The sequence below is a fragment of the Pinus tabuliformis genome, chromosome 1_1 (genome assembly GCF_031772625.1).
Source record: "Pinus tabuliformis cultivar Carrire ecotype Pingquan chromosome 1_1, CPIR1, whole genome shotgun sequence".
NCBI lineage: Eukaryota > Viridiplantae > Streptophyta > Pinopsida > Pinales > Pinaceae > Pinus > Pinus tabuliformis.
Window position 1 is genome coordinate 659,586,898 of NC_142297.1, and position 26,429 is coordinate 659,613,326.

Consider the following 26,429-nt stretch of genomic DNA (forward strand, 5'->3'; position numbering starts at 1 on the left):
ATATACTCTAGGTCAACTGACTGCCATCTTGCATTGAGAAGCAGGGCTAGTGCATGTCGCTGATGTAGTAACTAATAAAGATGTTGAGAAAAGGCTTGTCAAAGCCCCATCTCCAATTCCCCCTAAACGGCTCTGACATTTCTATGTTCATTTTCAGCTTGGCTGGGGAATGAGGCATATATAAGATAAGATAAAGATAATTTTACTAATGTCCAATGAATGATCACAAAAGTAGGTCAATGGGACTAAAAAATTACACGCATTGTAAATGTGCCTATGCAGCTCCTATAGCTATGCAATCAACAACAACAAAAAAGAAGAAGCTAAGTACATAGCTGTAAGAAAGAGACGAAATGAAGATCCTCCTGCCTTTGTTTGTCCTTTTGGTTGACGTGCAGCTATAGGAGTTTTTAACCCTTATGGTGCCTGCCAATATGGAGCCACTTCAGTACCACCCTCATGGGGTTTGACCAGTGTGTCCATGTGAGAGCTGCCTTTGAAATCTTCATTTACTTTGTGTCTTATCAATTTTAATGATAATCAAAGGCAACCATGGTTAATCGTCCTCTCATTCAAGTAAATACTTGGTTATATCTCAGAGTCAATATTTGTTTTCCAACTCTACACCTATAAACAATTATCTCCCCCATGTCAATATGTCCTTCCAACAAGCAAATGATGTAAATGTTTTATCTATAATAGATGTAGTGATTTGAAATGGTGAAATTCGATGTACTTTCGTCTTTTATCTGGACACATGCTATCTTTGCCAATGATCTAACAAGATTTTACCAGGTACAACCCAAGATTCAGTGACTGATACTACCTTGGCCCATAATCTCTAGTTAGCAGTCTTTGGGAAGATTTGAAGATTACGTAGCTATTATGGGTGGTGGGCAGACTCCTCAATTGTCCACAACTTCAGACATCTTCTTATGTATTTTTAGTTTGTCTTTCAGACTATTTGTTTTGGACTCAGACATAGGTGTAGGTACCTTGATGTGTGACTACTATTGTTTGGCTATCATCGTTGGTAGATTCTAATCTAAATTGCCAGGGTATAAGTATGTGTATGACACTTTTTGAAACAGGGGATGGACGTATGTTAGGGTATGCACATTGAATTGCTTTTTTAGATTCAAATCTTTCCGGTATCAGTCTATCCATTCATCTATTGACATTCAACATTGAACAGTGCATCTGAAATTGGAAAAACTGTAAATCTCATCATTGATCATTCTCATAAATCATTGATAGAAAAATAGTGGACTGGTAATATTCTGTATTAATTTTGAATCCAAGTACATAAAAAAATTCTCCAATGGCATTTCCACAAAATGAAGAAATAAAATAGTTGTGTACTGGTAGTCAACTCTCAGTGTTCTCTGCTGCTGCATCATTATCACCAAGTAGACTTAGGTCCTCAGTTGACAAGCTGGCCAGTAGCCAGGTAATCAACTAATCATTGCACTCAAGCGTAAGGTCATCTTCTGAGATTGTAGCTAAAGGTCAACTCCACTTTTTTGATAATTTTATGAACTGAGCTTTGATTCTAATGCTCATGTGCCTTTTCAACAAATAGGACAATGTGTGTACTTGTTTTCTGCTGGCCCCACCCTGTGCTCTTGGGCCCCTTTATCTTCTTACTTTATTTCCTCAACAGATATTGAGGATTGAGATGCCTTCCCTGTCCAAACATGGTGTTGAAATCACAAATTCTTTTTTTTACTTGTTGAAACCTGATGAAACTGAAATGTGGGGATTCAGGGAGTGAAGAATGCAGGAACTAATGAAAATAATGTTGCATGCTGAACTGCTGGACATCAATTTCTTTCAAGAAAAACAGTGAACAAAGCCCTACATCCTCTCTTCTTCTTTGTTGGTCTCTTACAAGCTCAGATGACCAAACTGAAAATGCAAGAGTGTGAAATGAGTTTTTTTTTTTGGTGTAAAATGGTACTGCACGTAGTTGTTTTAGTGTTTCCCAATGGCCCCCCCTTGATGCAGCCTTGTTGGGGATTTTTAATTATTTAAAAAAGGCTTATTTTTTCATTCTGAAATTGGCATCAACATACCCAAAATCAGTGTATGTCTGAATTTTCTTGGGGTACAGTAATGCTGCAAGGTTGGATGGTGTACAGCAGGGTATGGAGTTAGGTACCTTTCTGGTATGTGCATAAAGTACCTGGTATGTGTACGAGGTATCTGACCCTTGGGTACCTGCACTCATGTCAAATAGCTGATAATGCATTTTTTATACTAAAATTTAGGTGCTTGTATAATCATCAATACCACAAGCTATATCTTATTACAATAGAAGGAATGAGTTTGAATAGATTTCTCCTCTGTTATCTCTATTGTCCACTTTCAATGTTGCAAATGACATGTACGGTGTACCTGGACTTCTTGAAGAATGCATTTGGTGATTAGATTTATGGGTTTGTGTCTCGATCTGAAGTTTTGGTGATGCTATTTATCTATGAGGAGCTTCTACTAGGTATAAAACAAATAATTCTTTGGTTTGGCTGACAGCAACCACAGGCTGTCATTTCTTGTATAGTGTTATTTGTTTGATTAGTCATATTTGCGTTATTTTTTCCTAGATTAACCATTTTACACATTATATGTGCGTCCAGAGATGATTTGTTTGCTGGCATCTATGTCCAACATTTTTGGTGATATCAATGCTATGCTTTTGAAGCTATGGAAATCTTGTATTAGAATTTGTAATATCTAATAGCATGATTTCTCTATATATTTGGCAATTTGTGTTGGAGTTATCTAAACAATGAAAGCTTTTGTTGGTTATTTTCAACTGTTGCTTCAGGCAAGAGGAACTGGGTACAGTCAGCCAATTAGCAATCAAGGCAGGATGGGTTTTTTTCGAGATAAACTTGAATATGACCGAGAGAGAAATCTAAAGGAAAGGGGTAAGTTTCTCATGTCAGTCGATTGCTTGTATTATGGTGCTGTTTTTGGACGACTTGATGCTAGAATCATTGAATTGAATTATACTCTATTTCCTAGTCATCATTTTCAACATTGCTTTTTTTTCCAACAAGAATCATAATAGTCCTTCATCTGTATTTTATCATATTATAGTTTTTGAAGGATGGAAGTATTTTGCTAGACTACCTTTGTCTTTAACTTCTAACTTGCTAGTATAAATTTACGGGTTTTAAGAATTGTAAGATTGATTGCTCTAAGATTTTAACAAGCTTTGTTTAGCCATGATAAACAAAGACAGCACATCAATACTTGTTATCAAAATCAGTGTTTGATATTTCACCTGGTAGCTTTTAAAGTATTTTCACGTGCTCTGTATTTGGTGGTATTCTTACATTTTATCCTTGTTTCGTGCATTAATTTTCTACCTGCATTTGTTAGTTCATTCATAGATTTAAGATAAAGATGACTTTATTAATGTTGAATGAATGACCAGAAAGTTAGGTCAATCACTCCATCTACTGATTTACCATTTACTTCTGGGCCAAAGATTAATTCTGGCTGGTCATCTAAAACGTTCACTGCATCTCTGTTTTCTGGGATTTGAAGTGATCTGTTGATTTTTTCTCTGTATACTTCATGTTTAGCCAATTCGGACAATGGGATTGCTATTTTTAATTTGCCTATTTTGGTTTCAAGATTGAAAGGTTTTTCTATTTGATTTCTTGCATTATGGGCAGCAAGCTTTTCTTTTTCTGCTGCGTTTTGAGTGGTTTTTTCTCTATCAGATGTGCTGTTATGGGCTAAATCTTCTTTAAAATTCATTTCAGCAGATTCCTTTACATTTTCTTTGGAAGGAAAGGAGGTGGAAGGCTGATTATTTGATGGTTGGCTGTCTGATATGTCCTCAACTGTTGGTTCTTTTGGGTTGAGATCTGTTCTAGCAGAAATTTGTATGGGGGAGTCATCAACCTTTGTCCTTTTAGGCTGCTTGGCATTTTTCTGCTTGTTGGGTTCAGGGATATCTATCGTTTTGCTTCTCAATTTATATTGTTTATGAATCTCATAGACAGCTGCATCGTATCCCTCTCTAAAATCAAATGATTCTCCTGATTTGGTTTGAAATTGATCAAAATTGTGAGCTTCTTGGTCTTCTTGGGTTAAAAAGATTTGCTGTTCACTGTTTAGGCCCATTAAGTTAATGTGAGGGTCCTCTGTTGGCTCACTTGAAGTTGAGGCTTCAGCATAGTTTTCTTGGAATGGAGGCCTAATGTTTTGGTCAGGGCCAACCCTTCCAGCATTGGGATTTTGATTTTTCCTGAAGTTTGGATTTCTTGCCGTGTTACTTGGTTGACCATCCCAAGATGATTTCCTCTCTATTGTTTCTACCCTATCACCAAGTCTATACATTCCTTTAATGATAGCATCTAATCTAACTTTTGTTCGAAGGCAGAAGGTTCTTCTTTGATGGGTATTCTCCTTTCAGCTCTAGCTCGAGCTCGTTTGGAAATTAGATTTGCCTCTACACTAACAGCTATGCTCTGCATGTCTTCTAAGCTTGGAGGAGCTCTTTCCCGGAGCTGGTAAGCCATGTCAGAGTCAAATCCATCAGGGAATTTGATCAAGGCCAAGTTAGGTGGAGGTCTAAGGTTCTGAGGAATGACATTGTACACATTATTAAATCTGGCACAGTAATCTTGGACACTTTCTTGTGGACCTCTTTTTAGGTTCTCATATTCAGTCAGAATGTGTAATGGGTCCTTCTTCTTTTCCCATTTGTTAAGGAACATCTGATAAAGGGCTTTTGGATCAGCAATTGTGTTTGCAGGGAGCGCCGTAAACCAGGTCCTAACATCACCAGTTAAGCTTTGGACAAAAATTCTCATTCTGACATCATTATCATCAATCTCATAGTTCTCAAAGTAATCTGTCATTTTCTTGGTATGTTGTTGAGCTGTGTAGGTACCAGCATCATCAAAATAAGTGATTTTGCTTTGATAATCCTGAGGCATAGCCCTTGGATTTGCAGGTAACTGCAGGGGAGCATATCGGTTTGCCATATTTACAGAGATAAATGGGACATCAGGAAGAAATGCAACAGCTGGAAGAACATGGATAACAGTGGAAATATGTGCAGTGGATGGGGGAGTGGAAAGGATGCTTTGAGGTGTGGATGAAGAACTCGGAGACGCTGTAGTATTGACAGAGAAGACTGATGCTTTTGCAAGAATAAGCTCAGTTTGGATAGAGTTCTGCTGAGTTGTTTCAAGGTTTAAAATCAGCAGACTTTTCTTGATTTTCTCGGCTTCTAAGGTTCTTTGGGATCAAATTAGGATTTTCAAAGATAGCTGGAGGATTCAGATCTGGATTTGATCTTGTATAACGGATCTTCTTCTTTGGAGCTAGCTTCTAAATTTATTTTTTTGGTATTTTCTGAAAATATTTGGAGAATACAACCTTTAACAATATTTTGAAGGAAGCTTTTGAGATATAGGAAGCTTTGAATTTTCCTTCAGATATGTTGAAACAAAGAAACTGATCAAGTCTTTGAGACAGCTGTTTAAAGCCTAAAACTAGACTGGAGATAGACTGAAGCAGCTTTTATTTACTCCTGTAATTGCATAGCAAAAACAGTTTCAAAGGCTACTTGGCTAACTTCAGGCTCCATCTGTAGCTTTAGAAAATAGACAACAGTAACAAACAATCATTCAGCTCCCCAGTTGAGTCACCAATGATGTTATCACTCAGGTTGTTCCCCAAAGCTTCTAAAAAGGGAATACGGCTGAGGTAACCACTAACCAATCTTTTAGATGCAGGTTCTAGCCTATCTGCACCCAGAGAGGGCTCTCTCTTTATGATTTAACTTTGTTTTGAGTTATATTAGGCTAGTTATGAAGAACAGGGTTTTGTTTGATTTTTGGATGGTAATATTCTATAGAACAGGGTGCAAAATACGAGAAGTTCAGTCCATTGGGTTAATGGAGTCAATGAAAATGAAATGCTAGATATGATTTCTTTGATAGAAGGGGTTACTACAGAGCAAGATGATTAACCATGGAAGAATTTGTAAGCTGGAATCAGGTGAAATGGAGACATGGGATAAAGGGCAATCAAGAATCCTTTATCATGTTGATAGAGGGAAAGTGGATGAATGCTACCAAGGAGCAGTTAAGAATTCCTTGGCTGTATTCAACATGTAAGAACTAGGGGAAACAGGAGCAGTTAAGAATTCCTGCTTATGCTATTAACAGAAATTGAACACATAGTACAGTTAAATAAATTCTGGGTTATTCTTTTTCCCTGTTATTCAAAATATGGTATATAAATGATATATAAAACACAGAAACAATATAACATGAGTTAAAAAGACTTATTGATCCATGAGATAATACGAGAATTCTGTAACATGGCCCTCTATCATCAAATCCACATCCAACAAGTTCAGCAACAGAGCGTTCCAACAATCTTTTATTCAGAAGAGCTCTCAAATTTTCAGCGCAGTTCCAGAAGGATATTACCAACCCCTAATACTTAGCTTGGGGAGGTATTTGTACAAAATGTTTACAAAATATCTCAAATGAGATAATATCTAGTAATAACTTCTTTCACCTACTCTACAGAAGGAGTAAATGCTCTTGGGAACAGAGAGATATGAATGCAGAAGTAAGAAAATGTTGTGCTGGCTGTTTTGTTGGTGAGATGCATTGATTACTTGCTCAGTGAGTTGGCCGATGGATACTTTAGTGAAATCTCGTGTTGTTGGCGTTGCTTTCCTGAGGCTTTAATTAGCGCTTTAATTAACTGCCCAATGCGATTTTTATCTGTTCTTTCTTCCACTTTATGACATCTGCTGCGTTCTGGGAAAATAAACAAAACTTTGAAATTTGCCTACAAAATTTCGAGCATAGTCTGCCACCATTGGTCACCTGGTAATTGGTGTTTGCTTATTTTTATTAGAGTTTCATCAGCATCCGTGTACCTAAAGAAAGTGGGATGGACTGTGAAAAGATGCCTCACTTCATGTTCAATAAAAAACAGATTTTTCAAATTGTCATATAGGCTCTGTCCAGATGGGAGTGCCTTCTCTCCTGCAAAACTTGATGATCTTGTGGCTTGGCTATCCACATATGTATTCAATCTGTGTATATAGTCTGCATTTGTCATCAGTCTATGGTCATTAGTTAATAAACTGGGCAGACCCTTTTCCTCCAAAGCTGTAAACTTCTTTGTGAAAGCATCTATCTCCATTTGCATGTCCTGGCACTTCCTCTCCAGATTTTGTATGAAGTTCCTCATGGTCAGAACTCTTTTAATTGTTAGGATTGTGCTTGTCCTGTCCGTGATCTCCAGTGCTGCCAGTTGCTCCTTGGTGTGGGTGTTCAAAAACTGTATTAGCCTATTGGCTTGCTCGGGCATGCGTCCCAATGAATCCCTGGCCTTTTGAATTTCTTCTTGAGCTAATGTCACCAAATCAATCTGCTCATGAATTATCTGTATTGATGTCCACATATCAGTGATGGATTGGCCAATGTTGGCCCACAAAATGCTCTTGATTTCTCTTAGAGGTTTGTCTAACAAGAGGTCCTTTTCCAATGCCTTTACTTTATTCTCCAATGCTTTCACCTCCCTTGTTTTTTCTGCCACAGTCATCTTGGATTTATCATAACTCACTTCCAATTTTGCCAATTGCTCTTTAGCATCCTTTAATTCTGATACTTGGAGTTTTAGATCCTCCATAGCCTTTATTAGTTCTTCAGTAGTCATGGTAGTGTTGCTGCCTGCTGCTGTTGTCGTTGAAGTACTTGGTGCTGTTGATGCCGGGACAGTAGGAGGGACTGCTGTTGTGACTGTAGAAGGAGCAGTTGTAACTATTGGAGCTGTTTGTGATGGCTGGGAGGTCGACTCTCCCTGCTTTCCTAGCAGTGCTTTCTCCAATGCCTTCTCCGTTTCTGCCAATCTCTCATTCATTTTCATTAGCAGGTCCATTGAATCTTCCTGTGATTTCTGCTCAACAATCCCTGTAGTTTGAGGATGCATGGTGATGGGCAGCTTAAGCTGTTTCCTGAGAGCTGCAATATCTTCTTCCTTCTTTTTTATTAATGCTTGGATGCCTTTGGGATCCTTGGGATCATGTCCCAGCTCTATGATAATCTCTTCTAAGGACTTAATTCTATTATCCTTAGCTAAAGAGGAAGCTTTTTCCAACTCCAATTGGGCAGAGGTATTATTTAAAGAATTCTGCAATTTGTGGGCCAGTGATGCCTTATTTACCAAAGTGGAGTATACCATTTCTCCGGTTTGCTTATGTAATTCAATCTGGTCCATCAGTTGGATGTCTTTGGCTAATATTTCCAGATTGGTCTTGATGTAGTCAGCAACTGATTGTGGTTGCTGCATTTTGGGCTTGAAGTGACTCAGGATCATCTTTCCTTCTTGAATGTCATACGCTGACATTAACCTTTGTTGATTTGTGGGGGCCATCTTCAGCAAGTGATTATAGAGTTGAATTCTTATCGACTCATTCTTTGCCTTTATTTCAGTAAATTTCCTCATAATGTCAGAGCCTTGCTTACTTTGTTGCCTGGCAGAAGAAAATTCCAAACTATGTTGTCTTCCAATCTCCTGCCTGTGTGAACTGGCCGATGTTTCTGTGACCGGGGATGTATCCTGGCTGATTGCTCTTTCTTCCCTTAGACTGTCTGCGATCTCCTGAATAAACTCCTCCTCTGATAAGGGGTTCAATCTCTGCCTTTTCTCCCCTAGTTGCTCTTTAGAACCACTGATCGGTGTGTCTTCTTGCCTGTCCCTTTTCCTGCCCTTTTCCTCATTTAGAGGAGTTTGTAGTACAGGGACTTCTGGTGCTTTTGTTTGTGTTGGAGGAACTTGCCCTTGGCCTTGTTCCTTTGATGTAGTGAGCTAGTCTGTCATTATGTCCTGTTCTGAACCATTACCTCTTTGCCCTTCGCTGACCCTGTGCTGGCTTTTTGTGTGGGCTGCTGAGAAGTCCCGGCAAAAGATGTATCACCTCCTTTGTGCTGGGGCAATTTGAAGGATACCTGTCCAAAAGAGTCCAGGTCAAGCATTTTTTCAAGTTCTTTCATGGCTCTTTCCAATTTCTCTTCTTCAGTAATTTCTTCAACTAATGTGCCTTCTACCCATTCTTGTTGGTTAGCATACTGCTGAATTTCAGGGATTTTGTGGTGAACATATGTTGTCAGCTTGTTTTTCACCTTTCTATAACTTATGAAATGTTCAGGGTCATAAGGTGCCCAATAAAAGCTTTGTCTCAACTTAAGTTGCTCCCCTAAAATCTTGTCAGCCTCTTCCCAGGCTTCCCTTTTATTGAAGATAAAAGGGCCCAATTGATTTCTTATTTTGAGTTGTGCCTTTTTTTTAGCACCATAGAAATGAGTCAAATCTGAGCTAATAAATTGTCTGAAGTATTCCAGGGCAAACAGTCTCATTGGCACATATTTTGGCAGCTTATAGGGGGACAAGTACCAGTCACCTATACTGTAGCCCTTTGAGAGCTAAAATTTTCTGCATTTCAGTAGAGAGTCTAGCATGAGGAGTTGTCATCAATAAAGAAGAGGCTGAGTGTATGAATAGGTCAATGAACTCACATGTATAAGGGGAGTTATTGACTTCATGGAAAACTGAGGTCCAGAAAATTATAGATCTTCGCTCTCCCTTGAGATCCAATTTTCTGAGGGGAATTTGAAAATTATCTGGTTGATTGTACAACAGCAGATGATATTTGTATGATGTGTATTTGAACACCCTTTCTCGGTCCAGGCTCATGAACTGTTCATGGATTTTATTAGCTATGAAGGTAGCATAATCATATTTGACAGTAGGGGGCTGTCCTGGAGTAAACATGGACAACAAAACCAAGGTAGTCTCATCAACAAACTCACTGGTTTTAAATCCCAGGATGTAGGAAATCATGTCTATAATAAATCCTCCAGCTTCATCAAACCAGGCATGGTGATAGGGAGGTGAGAATTTGGAGTGACAATCTGGTTTCATGAATAATTGAGCTACTCTGGTTATCTCTAAACTGGGCAGTTTGGCACCTTGGTCAAGCAAGAATTCCATGGAGAGAGGAGCCAGAGGCTGAGTTGGCTTAAAATGTAGCATCTCATTTATGGATTCATGGGTAATGTAAAACAAGACAGTCCCAGATGGGGTCATGACTGCTCTTTGAGTAGACTAATAGTTGGCACAACATAAATGGATGATATCAGGGAGCACATTTGCTGAGGGGAGGTAGTAGATGGGTATGTTGGACTCCCAAATTCCATAGACATTAGTATTGCTGCGATAGCTATTCCTAATTTCACAAACAACTTGAAGGTGAGGCTTGTAACCAATTAAGTCATTAATCTGGAAATCTCTGTCAGCAAGGGGCAACCATTCCAATTCTTTGTGTGGTGCATTGAGGGGGGCAATATTGAGGGCCACTGGAGGCTCCATTATTCAGATTATCTTGTGATTTTTCAGTTTGAAATTTGGGCTATTGCAGCAATCAACAGGTAAAACAACACTTTTGGGTCCTTTCTGTGAAAATTGCAGGCCGAAACGAGCTTGAATTTAGCCTGGTGGGCGAAATTGCAGAGGGAGACAGAGTTCACGGGATTTCTTGGAAAAAATGGGTAAAACAGAGGTTACAGTGCACGGGTTTGAAGGCAGCGCAGCATTTCTAACTCAAATTTGGGCGTTTTTTGGCGAATTTACAGAGAAAACTAGAAAAAACAGGGTTTAGGAGCAGAGTTCGGGTAAATACCTGCTTCAATGGGTGCCCTGTGCAAAATGTAGGTGGCAGACCGAACTGAGGGGCCGAGCTGTGGACTGAATTAGCTGGGTGGCAGACTGTGTAGTGGAAATGCCGCTTTGAACGTGAAAAAGCATGCAAAAGTAGCGCAAAAGAAACAAACAAAAATGGAAGAAAAACGACATTTTATGCCTTTTTAACCAAAATTTGACTTTAGCGGGTTTTTGGCGCACTTCGGTTGGGTGATGTCAGCATGATGTAATCTTTGTCGTGTAGCGGGGGTACGAAAGCTGATTTGGCGGTGACGTGGCGAACACGACGGATGATACAGTGGTGAGGTGGCAGCCGACGTGGGTGTTGACGTGGGCGAGGACGCCAACGGCGGGGAGCGGGGGCGGTATATGGTATTATCGCACCGCTTTTCGACAACGGCGGTTTTGGGCGGAGGGGACGCGATAAAACCAGGCAGCGACATGGTTTTTTGTACGACGGTGAAACCGTCGTTTTCCCGGAGGTTAACGTTCGGCTATCGGAGGGGTTCCGATATCGACGTGGATCGTCCGATGGGAAAGCCCGGATCGGACGGTTGATGAATGGGTGGAGTTGGCGGAGGCATATGGTGTGGTGGCCCACGTTAATTTTTAACGTTTTGTAATGTTCGGGCAGTGTATTGAAACTTTGGTTAAATGTTCGGGCGTGGTTATTTATTCAACCAAACATTGAATAAATCCCAATGTTATATGCGCGCGCGGGGAAGGGTTGTCCACAAGGTTTCGGATAAACCTTGGACCCCCTTAAAACCTTAGCATATGGCTATACATAAGCCCGGGGCGGGATATTTAAGAATTTCGGGGTTTTATGTATTTTTACATAGTATGGGAGGGGAAATATTATGTAGGAGCTATATAATAGTGTTAATAGGTTAAAATGAGAAGTATTTACAGACCAAAAGCACTAAGTAAAAGGTGAAACTTAGGCTTAGGGGAGTGAAAGGTCTCCAAGTTATGGATTTGGAAAACTTAGTAGAATGGATCAAAAGTATTTTTACACAAGAAATGTGGCTTCCCTTGCCCAAGTAAACACAAAACTTTACTTAGTATTTCTCATAAAATGAAGTAAGCTAGGAACACTGAGCAGATCTCAATGTCCTTGAGGGGATGTTAGTGAGTGTTCTTGGAGGAATGAGGAAGGAAATTAGTCATGCTTCAACTGTTTTGCAGCCACCTTGCCATGGCACTTGTGATATCCATGAGATAGATCATCTTTTGAAGAAAAAATTGTTCACAAACCTGCTTCTGCAACATCAAACTACCTACCCAGCCTAATACACCTAACATTTTTTCTTCTTTTTGTTTAGGTGCATTTGAACTAGCAAACCCTTACTCTCTTCTTTTCTTTTAGTTGCCCTCCTATCTAAGTCTGCCCTTATTTTGTTATGAAACCAGCTCAAGAAAAGATAGAAAAGATAGATCAACGCCTTAGAATTCAGCGTCTTCGAGGGGGCAACCTCCTTTACATTACATAAATGAACAATTCTTGGATGATTCAAATGAAAAGACCTCCTTTCTATATATAGGAGTCTAAGGGGTTATAACATAATCAGAGCCGACATAACAATAATAATGTAAGGGCACAATAATAACAATAGTGGGCTTCTATGTGGCACAATAGTAACAATATGGGCACTACATGGGTACATCAATATAATAAGTGGGTTATACTAACAACAATAGGGGGTTACACTAGTAGTATAGGGGCCTAACATATTTCTTCCAGGGGCTCAGATTCAGCTGGTGAGCACCCTTGTTTCTTTACCTAACTACTGATCTGCCAAGCTTGAACTGTTTGGACAGATTTTATTCTCTAACACTAAAACAGGAAATTTATACATGGACTGGCCAAGATTAGGCTGTTTGGCCTTCCATCAAGTGTGACAGAAGTCATTGATTGCACATTTTGGACTTCTTTACAAAACATAGGATAGTGGTGGCATTTTGGGGTAGCACACTTTCCTGGTCTTTTCTTTGGGGTTCATTTTCTTTCTTTTTGACCAATTCATTCTTTTTTCCCTTTGATATTTCTTTTAGGGCATACCCTCTTTTCATTTTTTATTTTTTTTTTGATTTTTTGAAAATATGGAGCCTTTGCAGCATGAAAAGGATGAACATATTTGGCATTTTATCAGTCAATCATGAAAAATGACACCTATTGGTATAGGAGCATAACACAACCTATCCGGTTCCTAGATCCAAAAGATTTTGAAACTGAGGTCTTCTGGCCCCCTTGCCCAAAGCTCCAAGAACAATTGCTCAAACTTCCTCTCTATCCGTGAGTCTGTTCGTATTTCCTCCTCTGTCTTCGCTTCATTGGAAAGACCAAAAAAAACTCCCCCTCCTATGCCCTACTCATCCTCCGTATATCCCCCCAAAAACATCCACCATCTCCCATAACATCATATCCTCGTACCTGAGTTGGTCGCTTGCCATTAGTCCCTGTCCCCCTCTATCAAAACTATAAGTGTATGTTTTTATTATGCAAGCGGTAGGAGGCTAGATTGTTTCTGTACGTTGTTCTTATTTACACTGCACACCTAGCTGGAATTTTATGCCTTGGTTCCTTCGTTTGACTTTGATATAATTTAATATATGCTGCATATGATTATATTTGCTGGTCTTATCGTATTTACGGCATGTTCTATAGTGCACATTACCATATGAGGTCAATATACCCTTTTTGTACCACTTCATTTATATTTATGTCAAGGTTAGCTTTATATTATATATAACTTACATGTTATAACCAAACACTTTTACATATATAAATGAATGTATAAGTACATTCTATGCATTTGTGTACATTTTAAATTTTGGGTTTTAATTATTGAAGTGTTTATGTCATGCGTCCTTTTGAACATATATATCTAGTTCCTTTATCATATATATTTATTTTTAGTTAATGTAAAATATATATAATTTCTTTCTAGTTAATATAACAAATAATATATATATTATAATTTCCTTTTCTTTTGTATAATCCGTTGTATTTATTTTGTACTTCGATAATTAATTCATTACCTTATACTTGGAAACATTTTTCTTTTATAATTAGTTGATATGTATACTAGTGCAGTGGATGCATATGTAGCTTTCATATGCATGCTAATATTCCTATACTCCCTGTAATTCAAGATGGGTCATTACATTGTCTCCAGTTTGTTTTATTACAGGTCTAATTTCTGAATTGTTATTGTCAGTCGTTTCTATCACCAATAAAATGCAACCATGCAATTTTCCCTTTGCAGCCTTAGTGTTGGCAAAGCTACAGCTTTCTTAAACTTCAACGTTTTGTAAAGGGATTTGCTAATGCATGCACCCTACAAGCTTATAAGGCACATTTAGAAATAATGGATAATTTCTATCCTTCTCAACAAGGAACTGACATTCTTTGGTTCACCTCGTCATAAAGTAAAGACTTGTTTGTGCCCACATGCATCTTCGTAGAACCCTTGTTAGAATTACAGTCATCAATATTGTGTGTTTTTGCACAAATTAGATTTAGATTGATTAACATTTGTTATCCATATATAGAAGATGCATTGACTGCTAATCATGGCTTGCAATGTTCTTGGAAATATAGAATTAAGCTTGCACTCTAAATTTTGATGTTTATGAAATATTATCTGGCTAAAACGAAAATTCATAATTATGGTTCAATATATATATAGATATATCTTGCTGTACCAATGACCGAGTACGTTTGAAACAGTACACAGATGAGAATAATTTTTGGCCAAATTGCCCTTGCACATACAAGATATTTGTCTTACCATTTATGTGGATTATATATATATCTTGCTCTACTAACTAGAGAGTACGTTTGAAACAGTATACAGATGAGAATAATTTTTGGCAAAACTGCCCTTGCATATACAAGATATTTCTCAGACTTTATCTCACTATCTATGTGGATTATTTGATTCATGGCATAAATCTAACTACGAATGCTTTTTTTTTCATGTTGTCTTAAATTTGTTATACACTTTTAAAATTATGGGGTTAAGTTCATTGATTACTGTTTCAATGCATGTTGAGAATTTTGCTACTACTGGTTGACATTCCTTGCTACTTGTTTCCAGCATTTGCTCCTATGGATTCTGGGAGAAGTTTTAACCCACGCCAGGGATTCTCCAAGGATGAACCGGGGAGAAGTTTTAACACACGCCAGGGATACTCCAGGGAAGAACCTGGAAGAAATTTTAACCCACGTCAAGGATACTTCAGGGATGAACCTCTCAATCCGAAGAGATTTTTTTCATGAGTGGAGCCAGTGGTGGCCTTAATGGTCTATTTGCATACTTATTTTGAATAGTTGCGTTCTGCGCTCTGGATGGAAATGAGGTCATTCTTTACAAAAATCTTAAATGATATAGCAATGTGCTAACATTTCCACTGTCATAATGTTGAACCTTTCCAATGCTAAAGTGTTCTGCAAGTATATGCTGCCAGCTTATCAGATTAAATTTGCAATTCATGATTATTGTACTTCCAGGCATCTGTTACCTGTGTAGATTTGTAACAGAGAGGTTTACTGACGACACAATTATGAAAGTTTGCATAGATACAAGCCCTGTCCTCTTGGTGGTATCCTTTCCCTTTTATATGTTTAAGCAATTAGTGAAATTTTCTTAGGCCTTTGTCAGTACGTTGAAATTTGCATTATGTCTTTGTTAGTGTTGGTTTTTATGAGTGCCCTATTGCAACGAAGAGAACATGTCAATAGGTAACTGTAACTCTGTTGTTTATGCTGATCTGTTTTGCATTTGAAAATTGGATATGGAGATTCATATTTACAATGTGCATTTTAACAGATTCTGTTCTTACAAGTCTACACTGTTGCAATATCTGTTTTTAATGGTTTCATTTTTGCAGGAAACCTCATTCCCTCCTAAGTCGCCTGACACAATGAAATGGGACTTAGAGGACACAGAAATATGAGCGTCTAACGTGGAATAGGACCCTGGAAACAGGACACAGAGGGCATATAGTGAATTAGTCATACAAAGATGAAATATAGACAAAGATTTGAATTTTTAAGAATTTAGAAACTAAATCATTTAGACGATGATGATACAAATTCAATCATACAAGTAATACTACATCAGTGATGATAAAATGACAAACACACAGGAAACTAGAACCATAAAGTCCTCAAAATCAAAATGCATTACATAGATATTGAGTCACTGCTACTATAGGTGGGAATGCCAAGGGAAAATACAAAATAAGGTAGATACTAGAACCATAGATATAAGAATCTCATAGCTCATGACTGCTAGTAGTCCTCCGTGTCATCATCATCAAAATCATTATCACTGCCTCTGTAGTCCTCCATGTCATCATCATCAAAATCATTATCACTGCCTCTGCTCTCTCCTTCATCCTCCTTTATATCTAATTCAATATCTGCATCTGCTGGTGTGGACAAAACCACTGCCCCAGCACTTGGGAATCCTATTTACCACTGCTTAATAACCCTTAGCTGCACTCCAAAATCTCTTAGACCTCCAACCTGTGAATGAAATGAGGTTGAACGAGGGGGAAAGTGTGATTTTATGGGCTGCAGGCCACTTTTGTGCATGGCACGTTGAGGGAACTGTTACCCACCACCAGTGGGTGACCACATAGGATAAATTTTTTCCTATATTTGTCTTCAGCCAGCAGCCAGAAGCCCCTGACAACCATCAGTGTAGCCAATATATTGTGCCAGTTGATCTCCGCTCCCTGAGGCAATCATATGTCCCCTCGCCAATCTGTCGAGAGCGTATGTTTGAAGGTGGGCCATTCAATCCTAAAAGTACTTATGCTTGTTTTTCCTTGGGCACACTTGATTATGGATTCTTGGGTGACTTGGAAGGAGGAAGGGTTTTGATTGTAGTCTTGTTCCCTCACCTTAAATGGAGGGTTAATCTTCAACTCTAGTTGTGAAAATTTCTAAGCAGAAATTCTATTACTGCAGTAACTGATTTATTTCACCTACTTATTATTCCCAATAAGTTATTTATGAAATCCCTTCGATAAACATTAAAATAAATTCTACTGTAGATATCACATCATTTTACATAAATAAATATATGCACAAAAATGGATCACAATTGGATAATTATCCCCGGAAAAACCCAATGCGGGAAAACCGGTGCAACAAAGGTGGGTTTTATTAATCTTCAGCAGCAATTGCTTTTACAGAAAAATTTACATAGACATTGGGAGAAAACACCTGGGACATTTTCTCTGACACTTCTTGACACCTTGGAGAGCTTCCTTTCTCTATTGTGTCAGTCTTGTGTCATTCTGCATCATTCTGCGTGGCTCTGCGCAGCTCTGGTCCCTCTCTACATCATCCCTGCGTCATTCTGCGTGGCTCTATGTAGCTCTGGTCCCTCTCCGCGTCATCCCTGCGTGGCTCTGCGCAGCTTTGGTCCCTCTCTGCGTCTCTCTGATCTGCGCTGTCTCTCAGAGTCCCTGCATCACTTCTTCTGAGCTCCTTGACTGTTGCTAATCCCCCCTCTTCCTCCACTCTGCAACTCTCCCTCTGAAATGAATCTCCTTCTCTTTGAGAATCGATTTTCCTTTAGATACTGAGTATCTGTTGGTGTATCTCCAAATGACCCAAAAGTCTTCTCTTATACTTTTCCTGTTGACGAATCAATGACCGAAATTAAGTCTCTAATCAATGACTAAGGTTAAAACAAACTTGATCCTCGTCTTTTAGAAGCTTCTCATCCTTATCTTTATTAATAACCATTAATATTTTTATTTTCCTAAGTTTAGACAGAGGAACCCATTAAAAATATTAATTATTTTATTAACTCCTCATCTGGATGGAATTTCTCAAAACAATTTCTGGGTCTTGGAGATCTCATGTGCCTTAGCCTCTCCACCAATTTTCATGGATAGAGCACATCCGATGCTACTACAACTCAACACTCCCTCTTAGCGAGGAATGTGCTCTAGTATTGCTTCACCATGGAAGCATCAGACTGATCTTCTGCACTGGTACCTGTGCTAATGTCTGGCTTGTTGCCTTACATCATCTGCACTACTGCTTCCTGCATTGCTGCCCATGACACTGCTATTGCCACTGCTACATCTGTACTGCAGCTCCCTCTCAATCTACTGCATTGTGTTTTCCATAGCACCGCCACTGCTAACTGCTGCACTGCATCACCTGATACTTACCCATTTCTGCTACTAAAATGGATTCTTTACCATCCCCATCTTCTCCCTGAAGTAAACGAACTTTGTCCTTCCTAGGGCCTTGGTGAGGATGTCTGCCACTTGTTCTCCTGTAGGAGTGTAGCTCAACTATACTGCTCCCCGTTGGACACAGTCTCTGACAAAGTGACACCTAATATCAATGTGCTTTGACCGATCATGAAATACTGGATTCTCAGAGAGCTTAATGCAACTTTGATTATCACACATGATCCTGGTTGCATCCATCCTTCTACTTAATAGGTTCACAAGCAATTTTCTAAGCCATATGGCTTCGAATGAAGCTGTGCTAGTGGCCATATATTCTGCTTCAGCTGAGCTCAGAGCTACGGATTTTTGTTTCCTACTGTACCATAAAGTCATCCCCGATCCAATGTTGAAACAGTACCCAGTGGTACTTTTTCGTCAGTGAACCCACTCAATCGGATGTCATTGACTCTGATGTACAATAGTCCATACTTGACTATTCCCTATATATACTAGAGTACATGTTTGGCCACTGCCCAATGTTCCCTCTTATGTTCCACCATGAACTAACTGAGGGTGTTGATGACGTAACTTATGTCTGGCCTGGTATTGACCAGATACATCAGGGATCCTATGAGCTACCTGCACAAGGTGGAATCAACATCTTTATCTTTTGATGCATCAATTTTCTTCCAGTTGGTGATCATTGGAGTAGCCATAGGCCTACAGTCCTGCATCCTGAATCTCTTCAGGATTTCTGTAGCATATCTCCCTTGCCCAAGGAAGATCTCACCCTTCCGCTACCAAACTTCCAACCACATGAAATAATGCATCTCTCCCAAATCCTTCATGTCGAATTTTGTGGCTAGATTCTTCTTGTAGTCCTCGATGAGCCTGGATGATGCTGTCAGGAAGAGATCATCGACATATAATACTAGGACTAGAGGCTCATTCTCTACAACCGGTTTGTAGAGATAGGGATCTGCATCACTCTTGACGAACCCCATCTTTTGCAAGTAGCCTTCAATTCGACCATACCATCCTCAGGTGCCTGTTTAAACCCATACAAGGCTTTCTTTAATCTACATACTTGAGATTTCTTCTCATGTGTCTCAAAGCCTTCTGGTTGTTCAATGCATACTTCCTCTTCTATCACCCTGTTCAAGAATGTCGTCTTGACATCGATCTAATGAATCTCCCACCCCATCTGTGTTGCAAGAGGTATCACAGTTCTAATAGATGTATACCTGGCTACTGGGGTGAAGGTCTCTTCGTAGTCTATTCCTTCCTTATGAGCATACCCCTTAGCCACAAACCTAGCTTTATATTTCTTTGCACTGCCATCTGCAGCATATTTGATCTTGTAGATCCATCTCGAACTTACCATTGATCTGTCCTGAGGCCTAGGCACCACTTCCCAGACATCATTCACCATTATAAAGTTGTACTCCTTCACCATCACATCCACCCATACTTGATGCTGAACAACCTCCTGAAAACTGGAGGGTTACCCAACCTGAGCTACTAAGGCCTGGTATTTGTCTGGTTGTTTTCGCTCCCTTTTACTATTCCTGGGTGCACCAATGGATTCTTCTGCATCCCATAGAATCTGTCGGAGTTCCCAACTCGTTCTTCCTCTGGTAGTAGGTGCATCTGTTAGCTCTTCCTCTTCCTGTCATTCCTCCTATTCTGAAGGAGAATTTCTGGTACTAGCTTTCGTTGGTTGAAGTGGTTTGACCAACGACTCATCTTTTTACTGCTCCTCAGAAGACATTTCTCGAGATTTTCTGAAAGCTCTATCCTTCGTGAACTTTACATCTCGCCGAGCTACTACCTTCCTGCTCCCCGGAAGATAGACTCTATATGCCTTAACATTCTCGATATATCCCACAAGATATCCTTTCTTTGCAGTTTGATATAACTTCTTCCTCTTCTCCTTGGGTATACGGAAATATGCTAAACTCCCAAATATCCTGAAATGACTAACTTCAGGTGTCTTCCCGGTGAAGACCTGCTCTGGAGTAATCTTGCCCAATGCCCTATGATGAGTTCTATTCTGGACATAGACTGTCGTGTTGCATGCTTCTGCCCACAGGAATTTTGGCATGTCTTGATCATACATCATTACCCTAACTGCTTCCACAATAGTCCTGTTCTTTCTTTCTGTTACTCCATTTTGCTCCGGAGTGTAGGGAGCTGTCCACTCTCATCTGATGCCTTCCCTAGCACAAAAATCGGTGAAGTCCTTGTCAACATACTCTCCACCATTGTCTGAGTGCAACACTTTTATCTTCTTTCCTGTCAGATTCTCCACTAGAGCCTTGAACTCTTTGAATCGACCGAAAACGTCGTCTTTGGTTTTCAAAAAGTAGATCCAAGTCTTCCTGGAATGGTCATTGATGAAGGTGACGAAGTATTAAACACCACCAAGAAATTTTGTGGACATCGGTCCGCAGATGTCAAAGTGTATCAATCCTAGTACACTCTTGGCCCTATTGTTATTTCTTGGAAATCCTGCTTTGGCATACTTGCCCAAAGCACACCCTCTGCATACATCATCTCTTTCAGTACTAAGATCTTGAACTCCTGTTACAGTTTTCCTAAGAATTCTCAGAGCCCCATGGTGCAAATGTCCCATCATTCTGTGCCATAGTTCATTCAAATTCTTGTCTCCATTACTGCCTTTCAGTGCCATTGGTGATTCTAGCTACAACCTGTACAACCTGTTAATTCTAATTCCGATCTGGACCTTCTTTTTCCAACTCGGGTGTTTGACGTATACTTTCTCCTTAATGAAGAAAATGTCATAGCCCTTGCCTTGAAGTTGAGATATGGAAAGTAAGTTCATCTCCAATCCTGGCACATGCAACACATTGGTAGCTCAAAACCGCTCTCCTATTTTTGTTTGAAAAACTATAGTACCTTTCCCTATTGTAGTACACTTTGCCTTATTCCCCATGGTGATCTGAAAATTCATCCTTTCTTCCTCATAATCTGAAAAACATTCTCGAATTCTTGTCATATGCCAGGAAGCTCCACTATCTTATACCAAATCCCTAAGGAGGTAGAGCTTGCTACGCAAGCAACTTCTTCTTCCAATCTGGAAGCCAACATAGAATAATCATAATTTCTATCTCTTGTGCATTTTTCTGAAAATCTGCACGAGTCTCTTGGAGTGGATGCCTCTGCATCATGCTCTTGACCCATAATTGATTTTCCCTTCCTGTTGTCGAATATTTGCTCTGATACCATGTGAAAATTTCTAAACAAAAATTCTATTACTGCACTAACTGATTTATTTCACCTACTTATTATTCCCAATAAGTTATTTATGAAATTCCTTCAATAAACATTAAAATAAATTCTACTGCAGATATCACATCATTATACAGAAATAAATATATGCACAAGAATCAATCACATCAACACAGTTATTTTTGGACATTGTCCCCGGAAAAAGCCAATGCCGGAAAACCAGTGCAACAGAGGAGGGTTTTATTAATCTTCAGCAACAATCGCTTTTACAGAAAAATTTACATAGAAACTGGGAGAAAACACCTGAGACTTCCTGACACCATGGAGAGCTTCCTTTCTCCACTGTGTCATCCCTGCGTCATTTTGTGTGGCTCTGCGCAGCTCTGGTCCCTCTTTGCATCATCCCTACGTCTCTTTGATCTGCGTCTCCCTCTACGCTGTCTCTCAGAGTCCCTGCGTCACTTCTTCTAAGCTCCTTGACTGTTGTTAATCCCCCCTCTTCCTCCAACCTGCAACTCTCCCTCTAAAATCGATCTCCTTCTCTTTGAGAATCGATTTTCCTTGAGATAATGACTATTTGCTGGTGTATCTCCAAATGACTCTAAAGTCTTCTCTTATACTTTTCCTGTTGGCGAATCAACAACCGAGATTAAGCCTCTAATCACAACTAAGATTAAAACCTAAGTTGCTAAAAACGGCTACGCTAACCCCCAAAACAACGTTTTCCTGTTTCAGATCCGGATCCAGGAACGAAATGCCGGAAAAACGTTTTGGTGCCTTTTTTTGATTTTGGATACGGGACGTTTTTTTCAAACGACATTTTTGTAGAAAAAATGTGCCATTTTAAAAAATTGAAAACGTTTTAAAAATTCTGAAATGTATTTGGAAAAAGTTTAAACATTTGACAACAAAAAAACGGTATTGAGGTATGCCCGCTGGGAACAACAAACCTAAACTTGAAAATTCGCTGCACTCATTACAAAACTACGCTTTACTAACTTATACGCATTAGTAAACCTAAGCTATTTGATGCTGCCTTATTCATAACCCGTTCGGCGTTTACTTGCTACTGCGTTAAGCCGCCGTCGAGACAGGTTACTTGCTGCTACGTTACTTGTTGTTCAGTAACCATTTTGGCCGCGGAGAGTTGAAACTTGAGAGCCGGGTTGAAAGCACTGTTTGTTCGAAGAATCTAAAATCAAGTTGAAGACCCGAGAGCTGTCTGCCGAGGTATGTAGTATTTAAATTTACATGTATTAGTCTTTAGAGTGTTTCACGACAAAACTTCTACATGGCTTTTGACAATGTTAGCGTCTCACTGCAAAAATTTTATATGTTTTTTTTTCTTATTTCTACTGTGGTCGGCGGCTTAAACATTTTTGTTTCAAGTTGACAGGTGAGGTATCCCAATTCCCCACACTTGAGCGATGAGACGAATTCTTTCTGACATATCCATGGATAGTGACTAACGGTGTCAAACTGTTGACAAAACATGACCCCTAATTTTGATTTATATACATGATTCTGATGAGCTTTGATTGGTCAAGGTGTCCAAAATTCTGCAGCACATTGTAATACTGTGAGTTCTGTTAAAGCATATGACAATAGAAAACAATGAAAGAATAAATCTTGTATTTTAAACTTTATATCAGCCTGTCATTTTAATGTTTGTGCACTCGACCAAGTTTTCTGGGCAAGCCATACAAGATTGCCATGCTTTGACTTTGACTGGCATTATAGGTGAGTGCTTGCCACTGGTATTCTTGTCAAGAAAAGTTAATGAGTTTTCAAAGTCTCTGTAAGTAGTCTAGGTGGTGCAGGTTGTAGTCTGTTTCGTGCGGATGCAAGCCTCAAGGTCATCATTAAGCTGTAGCGGACACCTAGGTCACCATCCAGTTGTAGTCTGACTAAGTAGTTTGCCAATTTTAATTTACCAGGCTCTTGGTGCCTGCTTCAACCTGAAAAGAACGTTCAACTTACAATGTACATACTAGATGCTCTTTACTTGCAAAAATGGACCCTTGTGGCGGATTAATAGATTCTTCTTCCTCCAAGTCTCTGTTCAAACTTCAGGAGGCACTCTATGCATCCATTTGTTATAGTATCTAGCCAAGATGAGCAACCATGGTTAGAAATAACCTGATTGTAACCAACTTTGCTATAGGGGTGAATCATAAAAGTTTAAAACAGAACGTCAGAAACATATATATTTAATATTACCCATTAAATGGCAGACAAATTGATCATTAATGACATTCATATTACAGACATAAACAGTTTCACCATAAAGTACATAACAGTGGTACATCATTGGTCCTATCCACTAAATAATAATAAATATTTTTAGTTGGGACAGAAATTCTTAATTATCAGTGTCTGGCAATGAAAATAGTGACCATGTTGTATGCAACCATGTTGTATTTTTAATATATGATATATTGATATTTGTCAATTTTCTTTTTCAGTTTCATTTACAGCATCATCATCATCATTCATGGCAACTTCAAGTTCAGCCATTCATGAGGCAGAGGAAGTGGCACAGGAAATTGAATCAACCCCTGGGCCTAAAGTTGATCCAAAGTCACCACTTTGGAAATATGTATCTACTGTTGGGAAGATCCAAGGAGGTGGATCATTGGCATGGGTTTGCAGTGAGTGTAAAAAGGAGTATAAGGGATCATACACACGGGTTAAAGCACATTTGCTTGCGTTAAAAGGCAATGGGGTTCGAATATGCAGTGGCCCACCTAAAGAGAATGGGGCAGATGGAAATGGTTTAAGCAAGGTAAAAATTGCAAAATATCAGAGAGAACAAGACGAGGCAGATGCTAAAGCAAATGAGGCAAATCCTGCCTCCCATTTAAAACACCCAACAAGGTTGGGAGCATCTTCATCAAAGCCTCCACTTCATTCTCATGGAATTGTTGGTTCAAAGCGGTCAAATTTGGGACTGCTTGAGAAGAGTTTTAATAATGATGCTCGAGAGATAGCAGATGCAGCTATAGCCCAATGCATTTATGCAAATGGCCTTCCCTTTAACCTTGTGCAATCTCCTTACTAGGCAAAGATGGTAAAAAGTTTGAATGAAGCCCCAAGAGGGTACAAGAGCCCTGGATATGAGAAGATATGCACCACATTGTTGAGTGCTCAAAAGTTAGATTTGGAGGCTAAATTAGCCCCCATTCGTGATTCATGGCTCATTTCAGGGGTGTCCATCATTTTTGATGGATGGAAAGATCAAAGAAATAGGCCTTTGATCAATGTGATTGCTCAGAGCCCACATGGGGCAATGTTTTTGAAGGCAGTGGATTGTGAGGGGTAGATGAAAGATTCTCAATTCATTGCTAACATCTTGATTGAAGCAATTGAATTGGTGGGGCCTGAAAATGTTGTCCAGGTAATAACTGACAATGCAACGGTGTGTAGAGCAGCAGGCCTAATTATTGAAGGCAAATATCAACACATCTTTTGGACCCCTTGTGCTGTACATTCATTGAACCTCATGTTGAGCAAGTTGGGGAAGCAAATTGAGTGGATTCGAGTTATTTTTGAAGAGGCAAAAGAAATTCAAGCCTTTATCACAAACCACCACATGTCCCAAGGCATCTACAGGGAATTTGCTAAGTTGGAGCTCCTTAAGGTACCTATACTTTAAAGTTTATTAAATATTTCATAAATTCTAATTTCTGACTCTAAATTCAAATATCTAAATTGGATTCTCAAATGTCATGATTCGTGAATCATAATAGTTATTCAATCAAATTATGATTTTTAATTTGTTGAAATTTGAAACATTGGCAATTTGACACCTGCAGGTTGTCGAGACTCGATTTGTTTCTCACATCATAGTCTTAACAAGGCTCATGCAGGTAAAAGATGCATTACAATCAATGGTATGCAGTTCTCTTTGGAATTTGTTAGAGCACAAGCAATGAAACGGTTGGTTGTTGATGATGAATGGTGGGATAGGGTGGAGTACCTCTTGGCGTTTACTAAGCCAATCGTGGATTTGCCCGTATGTTTGACACAGATATGCCTAATTTGGGAGAGGTGTATGAGGGCATTGATTCCATGATAAGAGAAGATAAGGTTGGTTATAAATGCCAAGGAGAATGACCTGGATGAAATCTTTTACAAGAAGTAAAAGATATATTGACCAAAAGGTGGAACAAGATGACCACCCCATTGCACCTTTTAGCCTATTAGAAGGCTAAAAGGATTTAAAAATGCTTTTAGAAAGCTTTTTGTAGATCCTGAAATTGGGCTTCAGATTCGTGCACAGTTTTCTCATTTTGTGTGATCAGAGGGTTGGGGTTGTGATATTGAGTGTATGCGGGACAAGAGCAGATTAAGTCCAATAGAGTGGTGGAACTTCTATGGTGGGGCACTTCCACATATCCAAAAATTGGCCATCAAGATCTTGTCACAGGTTGCTAGTTCCTCTTCAGCAGAAAGGAACTGGAGTACATACGACTTCATCCATTCAGTGAGGCGAAACAGATTGGGCTTTAAGAAGGCCGAGGAACTAGTATATGTTCATTCAAACCTTCGCCTTCTGTCACACAAGAGAGACGAATACAAATTTGGGCCCACCAAATTATGGGACGTGGAACCAGAGTTGCCTGACTTGGATATGACATTGAATGCCATGTCTCATATGAATTTGTTTGATTCGGAGTCACCAATAGGTGGATCTTCAAGTGGACATGGCAGCAATGTTCCCAGTGCCACTTCTAGAGAGGATGTGGAAGTGGAACATTATAGTGGCATGAATGAAGACATATTTGATGATATGTAAATGTAATTTATGATGGTGTTTTAACTTTTAAACTTTTGAACAACCATATGAATTATGAGTAATGATAGTACACTGCCAGTCATAGTTCATGTTGTACTTTGTAGTATGTACTATTTAGTAATTAGTATGCATTATTAATTTTGGTAATGATGGTGTCCGTGTAACTTGTCATGTTGATAACTTGATGTTTGAAATTTGAAACAAAAACTTGATGATATGTTGAAACTTGAAACTTGAATCATGAATGTTATAATAATCGTTAATGATGTTGACAATGTCAAATGTTTATGGCATATGTTGAATTGATGATGATGAATCATGATAGATCATAGATGATAATCTAGATTTTGAAATATGAATGGTAATATGAAATTTTTATTTTTAAACTATATATATATATATATATATATATATATAT

The 26,429-nt window shown here is 39.0% G+C and overlaps 1 protein-coding gene across 1 annotated transcript in view; it reads left to right on the top strand.

Annotated features, from left to right (window-relative positions):
- The window catches only part of LOC149215120 (uncharacterized), a 219,482-nt gene extending 204,139 nt beyond the window's left edge, over positions 1-15,343 (top strand). The window contains exons 5-6 of the mRNA XM_089392531.1: positions 2,828-2,930; positions 14,856-15,343. Coding sequence (XP_089248657.1) covers positions 2,828-2,930; positions 14,856-15,037 — 285 coding nt within the window. The 3' untranslated portion in view covers positions 15,038-15,343. The remainder of the gene's footprint in view (positions 1-2,827; positions 2,931-14,855) is intronic.
- Positions 15,344-26,429: the final 11,086 nt, after the last annotated feature.